We start from the raw sequence: 11,989 nt of genomic DNA on the forward strand, positions 1-11,989 counted from the left end.
CAGCAGTACCTCCCTGGGTGGTTGCTGTCTACCAACCTACTACTTGAAGGAGGGGTTTGGGATATTGGCAGTTTGGAGGGATATGTTGTGTATCTTTATATGTATATGCTTCTAAACTGTTGTATTCTGAGCACCTCTGCAAAACCAGTGATTATGTGTAAGTGAGGTGAAAGTGTTGAATGATGATGAAAGTATTTTCTTTTCGGGGATTTTCTTTCTTTTTGGGTCACGCTGCTTCGGTGGGAGACAGCCGGCTTGTTAAAAAAAAAATAATATGTCCAATAAAACCCTGATACAAATAACTGCTTTTCTTATTTTTACTGCTTTGGTCTTCTAACACTATGTATAAGGAAATCTTATGATATTACAATTGTTTCATGGTATGATTCTCCTTGAAACATTTGCAAATTAGCTGCATTGTTTGGCTTTGAGTTATTCTAGGTTAATTCTACATGGTGTGCCTTCTGGCTACTGTCAGTATCATGAAATTATAATAAATATGGATCAGATAAGACATTTTACTGCTGAATGCTCAAGCCCCTCTACTCAAAATCTCCTCTAAGCTTTTTTGTATCACAACTGCCAATCTGTCTTAAATTTAATCTTAACTTTATTCATAATGCATTTTTATAAAAAAAAATAATAGTGCAACAAATTAATGTGCATAATTTCAATGAATTTTAGTTCAAGTCTTGCCCAAAACATCATAAACAAGCACTGCATCTTTGCAAATGTCATTAAACAAACCAAGATAAATGGCATAAAATGAATCTACAGCATTATCAGCAATGAAGTATTGTTTATATAATACAAATGCAATTAGTTTTGTGAAAAAATTGCACTAAAATGTGTTGTATCATCTATCTCATATCTAAAATGATTCGTTACACATATTTTACTGACTGATATATTAATCAGCTAATATAAATACATATGAACCTACCATTGAGTGACCAACAAGGATAACAGACTTGGGAATGACTGTGGCATTGGTATATAACTCAAGGATGCGGTTCACTACAATGGCAACAAATTCAGTTTGCTTTTCCAGTACTGGACCATAGAATGCACCCAGTTCTTCGTTGATGTCTACAGTGAAGAAGTTGAAGTGAAAGTCCGTTTCATCATCAAGAGCCTTGCGAAATGCCACGGATGCTAAAGACCGCACTGAAACAAGAAAATACATTATGATGAAAAGGGAACTGCGTGTTCAAAGTATTTCACAAGATTAGCACAATACAAGAACAACAGGCAAAATAAATCTAAATATTTAAGGTATAAAGTGTGTTAAGTTACTTAATTAATGGTAATGACAGTCTCTTGCATTTAACTGAAGTAGTTTAGAACTTAAAGTTGTACACTTACAGATTTTCAGTTAAACATTTTCCTTCTTCATTTCACATACATTTAAAATATTTAAGCCATCTAAAACACAGCACGCATAGTATTAACCAAAATTCCACAAAATTTTCAAACTATAATTTACAAATTCTTTCTTTCTTTGGGCTGTTTTCACAATGAAATAACAGTGATATACTTTTGAAGTGTTTCGAGATTCTTTCTACTCCTGCAGCCCAGCCCTGAGCTAAGCCCTGAGTCGCGGCCGCCGAACGGTGGGGGTCCACTGTATATATCTAAAGCAGCTCATTGTTTACAGTATTTTTAAGTACAGCTGGTTCTGAATGGGAGTAGACGTATGCAGTGTCATCTGTGAATAGAACTGGTTTAAGGAGTTGGGATGCATTGGGGAGATCATTGATGTAGATGAGAAAGAGAAGTGGACCTAGGAAACTACCCTGGGGTACTCCTACAGCTACAGGTTAGATAGTGGAGATGTCTCCATTTGCATGTACATACTGGTGTCTCTCATTAAGATAGGATTTTAGGTAGTCAAGAGAATGTCCTCTGATGCCGTAATGATTCAGTTTGAGGTGCAAGAGATTGTGGTTGACTGTATCAACAGTCGACCAAACGCTTTTCGTATGTCGAGAGCTGTGTATATTAGTTCAAGCATTTGTATAATAGGATGCTACAGATTTGTTAAACATTGTTGCAATAATGGATGACAGCTCATGTGCAACTTTTTTATATACGATGGTGGCAAGTTATCTAGATCACCTACTTTGTTTTTTAATGATTTAATGACGAGCGAGACTTCAGTGGAATTAGTTGGAGCTAGAAATAGAGTATTTGGGTAGTTGCCAGTGAGGTACTCGTAGCGCTGGGTATTTGAGCTAAGAATTTGACTAGCTAGCTTTCATCCTACAGTAGAGAAGAAGACATTAAATTTGTCGGCTGTGTCTATAGGTTGTATGTAAGGTTCATCTGGTTTAGTTAGTAATAATAATAATAATAATTTTTATTTGGTCGTGATACATAGTTGTACAAGGAATTATAGTAGTTGGGTGTAAATGCCAAAACCCCTTGTATGTAGAACATTATGGGGAGGCTTAAAATTAACTTAAGATTAACTAAGCAATGATAAATTCAGTGGTAAAAATTACAGTAAACAATTTACAATATGAAGTACAATTGAGTATTTTAAACAATGAAATTTGAACATTTCAATTATGAAGTATAATAGTTGTACAAATTTGTACCATTACAATTAAAAACATAGTTTGATAGGGTCATGGGTTATACGTTTATGAAATACAGTTATTCAATATTTATTTAGTTTTGGGTAAGTGTTTTTTAAGAAGTCTTGAATTGATAAACAAACAGTGTTTCTTTTATATTCACATGTAATGAATTCCAAATTTTTGGGCCTTTTATGTGCACTGAGTTTTTACATAGTGTGAGATGGACACGGGGAACATCAAAGAGTGATCTGCGCCTTGTGTTATTGTCAAGTTTTCTGTTGAGGCTGGTAAGGAGAAGTTTGCGGGGAGGGTTTATATCTGAGTTCAGTGTTCTATGATGTAGTACGCACAATAATAAGTATGGATGTTTTGTACAGTATGTTTAGAGTTTTGAATATTTCCAGACGGTTTCCTAGAGCCCAAAATTTTGGGCTCATGTGCTTTGTTCCAGCAATGTTGCTTAAATATACTGAGGAATCTTTAAACTTTCATATTTTTGAATTGTCTTCATGGTAACCAACCTTTCTCTCATACAATGAACTCATTTGCAATTGCTTCAAGTAATCCTTTAAATGACAAAACAAATGCAGTACACCTACCATCCGACTTACGACCTGCTCGACTTACGACCACTCGACTTACGACCGTGTTTTTTATGCCAAATTTCTGGGAAATAAACAACTATTTATGTTGTACACAGTGTTTATCCTAAACTTTACAGTATAAAATACAGTACTAACAACATAAAAAGTAAAGTAAAACATGAAATACCAAAATAAAACAATAAAATAGTCATTACAAAAATGTTTTGTTAAAATTCAGTAGTAAAGTTCGACTTACGACCATTTTGACTTACGACTGGTTTCTCGGAACCGAACTCGGTCGTAAGTCGGATGGTAGGTGTACTTCCAGGTATGAATTGCATTTCAGGAAAAGTATACTCTAAATTAAGAAAAACCATAGCTTATTAATTATCCTCCACCAAAGACCAATAAAGTTATAGACACAATGAATAAATCCTAGTGAAAAAAATAAAGAACATAATGTTCCAACAGTCCTTAACCCTTAAACTGTCCAAACGTAGATCTACATTCGCGTGCGTAGTGCTCCGACCTTGATTTTCCCCATTTGAAAGCATGAAAAAAAAAACATAGATCTACGTTCGGAGCCTGCCACACATCAATGTATATCTACGGTTGGATAGTTTAAGAGTTAAATGCAAATTATAAAAACAGCACCATGAAACTGATCCTGTGCTTACCTAGACTGAATTCATGAAAATTAGTTGCAGAAAATGAAAAATTAATGTAAGTGCATAAAGAATATCCTTATACATGTATATAAGTACTAATTATTGTGACCACGAACGAGTGGTATTGACTCAATAACAACACTGCGACTAGCCGAGGATTCGAACCCATGTAGTTTTGGCCCTGCCTCGTGGTGAGCGAAAATCACACTGAACCACACAATCCTACAAGAACCAAGCACCCAGCCAAGCTAGGTGTGTTACTCTTGGTCCAAGGACACAGCGGTGTGGGTGCCTCGAAGCTAATTTCGTTCTTATCCCCGTTTGGTGTACTAGCCTCCACAAGCAGTATATATATTATTTTGACCATGAACGAGTGGTATTGAATCAATAACAACACTGCGACTAGTCGAGGATTCAAACCCATGTAGTTTTGGTCCTGCCTCGTGGTGAACAAAAATCACATGATGCCTTAACCCACTGAACCACACAATCCTACAAAAACCAAGCACCCAGCCAAGCTAGGTGTGTTACTCTGTCCAAGAGTAACACACCTAGCTTGGCTGGGTGCTTACCTCTGTCTACTTACCCTGTTTATGGGAACCACTGTTTCCAGGTATGAAGAGAACTGGAATGCCTGTGTAAAGGCCTTTCTTCAGAGATTCAGAATAGCGGCCTTCTCCATATGCATATAAACTATAGTATGGGAAACGCTCAACCACATGTGAAGGAAGTTTTATAGGCTGTGGAGAGAAATACTCTGTAAACACACTAACATTTTATATTATATTAATCTATTGATAATCAGTTTTTTTTTTTACCTCTCTAGTTGTCTCACGAAGGTAGGGGGTGCTCCAAAAATGAAAATATTCCCCAATCATTCATTTAATACCTATCTTGCCAGAGGTGTGTGCAGAGATTGCAACTGCAGAAATCCTTGAAGCAGCATTATCTCCACCCCATTCATTATGCAGGATTCAAGTCCAGCTAATAGCTTTCTCTGAATCCCTTCATAAATGATACCCTGCTCACACTCCAACTCAAACAAAAGAAATCACTGCTCCACTTACTCTGATTTAACATGCTCTCACATACTTGTGGATACTCCAGCCTTTACCACATAGACCCTCTTTCACTTCCACCTTCAACCTTTCCATCAATGACCCTTTCTCCTCCTTTCTTCCACCCCAGATTTACACTTTCTGATATCCCATTTAACTCCATCCCTACTAAATGACCTAACCACCTTAACAACCTTTCCGTTGCCCTTTGACTTGTCCATTCCTTTCCTAAGCCTTCATCATCTTCTAAAATATATAATAAGAATAAAATAAAATAAAATTTTTATTTCAACTGATCATACATAGAAGTTACAGTAGTTAGATTTACATATCACTTGGCTACAATTTGGAAACAAATACAATACTGATAAAAATTTAATAAAGATACATGCTCAACTGAAAGCCAATTATAATGAAAAGCATTTCAGGTTAATCATGAAACTAATCATGAAACTTACATACTAAATTCTAGTCCTGGCATATAATTTAACCCTTTCAGGGTTTGTGCCATAGATCTATGGCTTTACGTTCAGGGTCCAAACCGTAGATCTACGCCATGAGCTCAGCTCATTCTGATAAGCAGTGAGTGGTAAATTTGGGCCTAGATATGAGAGAATACATCTATGTGGTACGTGTGCACCACATAAAGCAAATCCTGCAGCACACAGTGTATATTATTATTATTATAATCAAAAAGAAGCGCTAAGCCACAAGGGCTATACAGCGCTGCAGGGCAGGAAGGAAGCGAGGGCATCAGGTGACAAAAGGGAGGTGGATGAGTAATAAGTTACGGATAACAGCGGAGCAGTGGATGGTGAAAGGGTAAAGGGCAGCAAGAGACTGAGCTAGAAAAGGCTGAGGGGAGTGCGTAAGGTATCATCATCAGAGTTTGTGGAGTAAATCAGTCGTTGTCAAGAAGTCAATGAGAGAGTCAGGATTAAAGGAGGGTCCATCAGCAAGAAGGGAAGGTAAAGAGAGAGTAGTAGAACGAAGACGGCGTTGGAGGTAAATTCTGAGTGCTCGTTGATAGAGAGGGCCGTCTAACAGAATGTGGCTAATCGATACTGGAACTTGACACTGCTCACAGAGGTACAGGGTGCCTCTCCATGAGATACCCGTGAGTAAGACGAGTGTGGCCAATGCGAAGACGGGAGAGAGTGGTCTCCCATCCACGGCACTGATGACAAGAAGATGGCCAGTAACCTATGCTCGGTTTAATAGAATGAAGTTTGTTACCAAGCAGAGTTGACCAACGTTGTTGCCAACGGGCACGAAGGTGGGCAGCTATTGTAGCAAAATAGTCCAGAAATGGAACACCTCTATAGGAAATTGGTAGGTCATGTACTGCTGACCGCGTAGCAGTGTCTGCCTGTTCATTGCCCTGTACGTCAACATGACCAGGGACCCAACAAAAAAAATAATATCTTTATGCTTCATAGAGATACGGCGTAGCCAAAGTTGGATACGGAGAACTAGGGGGTGAGATGTATCAAATTTTCATATAGCCTGTAGAGCACTAAGGGAGTCTGAGACTACCACAAATGATGACACAGGCATAGATGCGATACGAATAAGTGCTGCAAGAATGGCATACAGTTCAGCAGTAAAAATGCTAGCCAAAGATAGTAAATGCCCCCGCACGACGCTGTCCGGAAACACTGCTGCGAATCCGACGCCGTCTGAAGACTTAGAGCCATCTGTGTACACAGCGGTGGCATGTGAATGGGAGTGGAAGTGATCAAGAAAAAGAGAGCGGGAAGCCACCGTAGGCAGTTGAGCTTTCGAGCAAGGGAGTGAGAAAGAACAGACCCGAACAGCTGGAACTTCCCAGGGGGGTAGGGAAAAGTGAGATGCTACATGAACATATAAAGGTGGTAACTGAAGGGAAGACAAGAGTGAATGTAGGCGAAGAGAAAAGGGATGGAGCAAACAGGGGCGGTGAACGAATAAAGAATGTCTACTAATATCGGTGACCATTCTATAAATGGAAGGATTGTGTAGATCGTGAGAGCGTACATAGTAGCGAAGGCAATGGACATCACGGCGATCAGACAAGGATGGAACATTCGCTTCTGCATAGAGGCTCTCAACAGGGGAAGAGCAAAAAGCACCAAGGCACAAACGTAATCCTTGGTGATGGATAGAGTTAAGGCTAGAGAGAGTAGCAGGAGAGGCCGCGGAATAAATCTGGTCACCATAATCGAGTTTCGATAAAAGGAGGGCAGAATGTAGGCGAAGCAGAGTTCGACGATCAGCTCTCCAGGAAAGATGAGCAAGGGTTTTAAGAAGGTTTAGCCGGCTGTGACAAGTTGCCTTCAGAGAGGCAATGTGAGGTTTCCAGGATAACCTACGGTCAAAGAGAAGGCCTAGAAACCTGACTGTATCACGTTCGGGGATACGGGAGCCATAGAGATACAAAGGACACAGTGTATAATGAGAGAAAAAAACTGAGACTGTGATTTTCGATTAAAACAGCGACTTTGCAGTGTTTTTTTGTATGTTTTTTATAGTTGTATTTGCGATTTCTTGATCTCATTTGATAGAATGGAAGACATATTACAGAAATAGAGATGATTTTGATTGGTTTTAGCACTGGAAATGGCTTGAAACTGAGCTCAAAGTAGCGGAAATGTTAAATTTTTGCCGATGTTCAAGAGTAAACAAACGACCTCACACGTCTAATATACATTCAAAAATGTGGTGATGATATTTATACAATTATTACAATATTGCATAACAGTGTAAATCTTCTATTTTTTGGTTTGAATAAAAATTCATTATGTGAATAAAAAATCAAAATGGAATTCATTTGTAAAGCCTCAAAACATAACTAATGAACAGAGGAAATGTTAGTTTAGTGCCAGGAATACCTACATTGTTTATTCTGGACCCTATTTTGAAATTGGAATATTTATTTTGAACTTTGTGTTAAATTGGCCAAATTACCAATTTCCAATCACTTTATTTTGTAGTTGAAACAGTCGACTTTCTGATTTCTTGTGCTCAATCGACAGAATAGAAGTAATACTAGTGAAATAGCTAAGAATTTAGTCGACTGGAATAATGTAATTGGTCTAAAATGGGAGTCAAAGTCGGCAAAAAATCGCCGATTCATAAATATCGCTGACACATCAAAATTCGTGAGAGCATAATTTCACCAATTTTCCATCAAATTTCGTACTTTTTCTTTTATTACCTTCAGAAAAAGATTCTCTACCATTTCATAAGAAAAAGTAACAAAATTTTTTTGGAAAATTCTTGGACCCTGGTGCACACTTTGAAATTTGGCCTCTGGACCCTGAAAGAGTTAAGGCAGTGTGTATCAGTATGTACATATAAGTACAGTAATTCATTCTAGTCATAAGTATGACGAGACAGGTTACCAATGATGAGCTGGACAATTACAAATACGTACATTATATGGAATTGCATCAGATTTATGATGTGCATTTCACAGAGCAGTTGAATTCAAGTGGTGACTATAAAGTATGAGTACGTATTTACACTCGTATATAGTGATACCTCGGGATACGAATTTAATTTGTTTCCGAAGGCTGTTCGAGGGCCGATACTGAACGAATTTGTTCCCATAAGGAATAATGTAAATTAGATTAATCCGTTTCAGACCCCCAAAAATACACTTACAAAAGCACTTACATAAATACACTTACATAATTGTTCGAGTTTTGAGCTGTTCGTATCCCGAGGTACCACTGTATTATATGGTATGAGTATATCATTTATGATTTAATAGATTCTTTTTAACAATACAATTAAAGTTGTTGGCAAATAGGGAACTTCTGACATTTTGAGACAGTGAGTTCAATATTTCTGGGCCTTTTATTTGCATGGGATTTGTAAACAGGTTGAAGTTAGATATGTGGTATATCATATAGATACTTTTTCCTTGTATTGTGTTCATGTGCTCAGTTTCAGCTCTCCAGAAAGAATATAAGCTCTAGGTTAGTGTTTGTATCGAGTGCCTTATAAGCAGTGTGCACAGGAGTGCAAATACTTTATTTATTATTTTTATTATCACACCGGCCGATTCCCACCAAGGCAGGGTGGCCCGAAAAAGAAAAACTTTCACCATCATTCACTCCATCACTGTCTTGCCAAGCAAATTTAGACTTTTGAATAGGGAGGGTGTGTGATGCCTGGAACCTTATTGAGTGACTATTCTAAAACATGATTTTTGGAAGAGTAACAACAGGTCTCAGGTGTTGTAGGGATAATTAGAGAGCAATACAAAGTGAACAGGGATGTCCGAAGTACCCTGGAGAATGCCCAATCGTATAATAATAATAATAATAATAATGGTGCTTCAAGCCAAGTCCCATAACCCTGTCTTCCAATCAGAGTGCCACTGCTAAGCCTCTCCTACATAAAACTTCTGGCACTGCCTCTATACAGCCTCTCCTCACTCAACGACAGAGTTCCATTCCTGAGACCACGTTGTTAAACGAATTCGTCGCTAAGTGAGGAGCATACAGTAATGGTAGTGAGTTTGTGTCAACCATCTTTGATATTGTTTTAATGTCACCTTTGCACCATTTATAACATTTCTGGTATATTTTTAAGTGTTTATACAGTAGTGTACTGTATATTGAATAAACAGAATAGAGGAAATCAGCTCTAATATACATTATTTAGGTAGGAATACTGGTCAGGGAGCCCATTGTAAGTCCAAGACATCAGTAAACGAATACGTTGCTAGGAGAGGAGAGGCTGTATATGCTTAAGTTCATGTACACCTGATTAAGTGTTTCTATCTCCTGCCTATATATTGTGATTCCTCCAAGTATCTATTAAGACTTGAAAAGAACTGCTGTGCAGGTAAAACATTGTGTAAATAAAGTCTCCAATTACCACTTTTGGCTAAGATTTAAGGCTACTACTTGGTGGAACTCAAGGACTGAGTTACATTTTACAGCATGTACAACCTATGAACAAAACAGAATAAATAATTATTTATGAAAATTTTTATTTTGGGGGGTTTCTGGCAAATATAGTAGTCTATACTGATTTTGATTCTGTAGCATATGAGCCAATCAACGCTTAATACCGAGTCATGTTACGCACTGGCTGAATGTAACCAAGGCATGCCAGTATCGATGGCAGGCATATAGTTAACCCGTAAACTGTCCAAACGTATATTTACGTTTTTACCGCTAGTGCCCCAAATATATACATGTTTTATTTGTCATACATTCAACATTGCCATGATAAGCCTGAGTCGCCTAGACATGAGAGAATGGGTGTGCGCACTCACTGTGCGCCATATTAAAATAATTGGGGATGCCTGGGTACCATATGTTCTTTTTTCCTATTAAAAAAAAAAACAATTTTTTTCTCAAAAAATTTGGGGCACTACGCGAGAGAACGTATATATACGTTTGGACCGTTTACGGGTTAAAGTGCATTAGGTCACTATAGAATGAGTTAGGCAGATTTCGTTAGATTTGGTTACAATTTTTTTTTGTACAAAATATCTCAACTGTAAAAACCTTATAATTGTAAAATGCTAACCAGAATTAATGGTCAAACTGTTTAAGTTAGCTGACAAGTAGATGAATAACATGTATCAGTAGGCAAGTTTATTTAGACATCGCTATACATAAATACAATTATCATACGTAGTGAAAATTACCTAGGACAACCCCTCCAAAACAGAAAGTCAGAAAAAGTGCCTTATTTTCCATTGGGATGCAACACCTGCTTATCTTTATGAAGATACCCAGGTGTTGCACATGTCATTCATCATATACACACAAGTACAATTATCATACATAGTAACATGTGTAAAATACCTAGGAAAACTCCCCAAAAAAGTCAAATTGACTTTTATTCCTAATGGAAATAATTAGCTCCATGGTATGTCTGTAATAAAACATATTAAAATAACAAAGCTGATAAAACACGAGTGCATTATATAGATCATCCAATAAAAATAACAAATAGCTTCAGCAGGTAAATTACAAGAGGTAGCCGGCAGACTTACAATATACTGAGGGAGCTGGTACATGTAGGTCATATCACACTTGTTGGGCTCAATGTTGAACACTTGCTCGTACATACCACAGGTCAGCAGGGCACTCAACACGCCGGCAAGCACCAGCTTCACCTGATCACCCATTATCAACTCTTAAATTATAGTATCCAGGTGAGTCTCCTCCTCGCCATGTAGGTGGGATGAGCTACTGTTGTTGCTGCTGCTGTTGTTGTGTTGTTACTGTTGTTGTGTTGTTGCTGCTGCTGTTGTTGCTGTTTCTGCTGTTGTTGTTGCTGCTGCTACTGTTACTATTGCTGCTGTTGCTTGTTGCGGGGTTTAAGGGCACTTCTCTACTTCCATCAATGGAAATAAGTCACTTTGTCTGACCTTTTTGGGTTAGTAAATCAGTAAGTTTATTTAGGTACAGGTAAAGTTAAATACAGTTACACAAATTATCAAACATAGTAACATGTGTGTAAATTATAAAGAACAAAATGACATAATATCTAGGATAACCCCCCCAAAAGTCAGGCAAAATGACTTATTCCCATTGGGGTTATTCTAGGTAATTTATACTATGTATGATAATTGTAATTATGTGTACATGTACCTAAAAAAAAGTTATTTTCTTATGTACCCCCACTACACCATCTAATTAAGTTTATTCAGGTACAATTACGCAACCATTAGATGATTGCAACTATCTTGCATAATAATATATGTGCAAATTACCTACTTGTGCTTCGGGATCAACTGCAGCAACACACCTAAATTATTATTATTATAATCAAAGGGGAAGCGCTAAACCCGTAGGATTATACAGCGCCCGGGGGGGATGTGGAAGGCATTCAGGCTTATTTCGGGGAATTGGAGCACAGTTCCAATTCCCTAAATCAAGAGCCACTCACCAACATCAAGGAACCTTCCATGAGGGGAGCAACACACCTAAAGCCAATAATAACCTAACAAAAAGCTGCAGTAAGAATAATCACGCAATCCAATCCCAGCGCTTGAGGTTCCTAAACCTGTATTCCCTGGAACGCAGGAGGGAGAGATACATGATTATATACACCTGGAAAATCCTAGAGGGACTAGTACCGAACTT

The 11,989-nt window shown here is 37.9% G+C and overlaps 1 protein-coding gene across 3 annotated transcripts in view; it reads right to left on the reverse strand.

Moving 5' to 3' along the window:
- Positions 1-11,227, reverse strand: part of PGAP1 (GPI inositol-deacylase) — a 122,949-nt gene extending 111,722 nt beyond the window's left edge. For all 3 annotated transcript variants that reach the window (XR_011393622.1, XR_011393623.1, XM_053790162.2), the window contains exons 1-3: positions 10,894-11,227; positions 4,421-4,574; positions 944-1,167 (exon numbers count right to left, since the gene is read on the reverse strand). Coding sequence is in view for 1 of the 3 variants with exons in the window: in XM_053790162.2 (XP_053646137.1) it covers positions 944-1,167; positions 4,421-4,574; positions 10,894-11,028 (513 nt within the window). In the remaining 2 variants the exon portion in view is untranslated. The remainder of the gene's footprint in view (positions 1-943; positions 1,168-4,420; positions 4,575-10,893) is intronic.
- Positions 11,228-11,989: the final 762 nt, after the last annotated feature.

The sequence above is a fragment of the Cherax quadricarinatus genome, chromosome 58 (genome assembly GCF_038502225.1).
Source record: "Cherax quadricarinatus isolate ZL_2023a chromosome 58, ASM3850222v1, whole genome shotgun sequence".
In the NCBI taxonomy this organism is placed as follows: Eukaryota; Metazoa; Arthropoda; class Malacostraca; order Decapoda; family Parastacidae; genus Cherax; species Cherax quadricarinatus.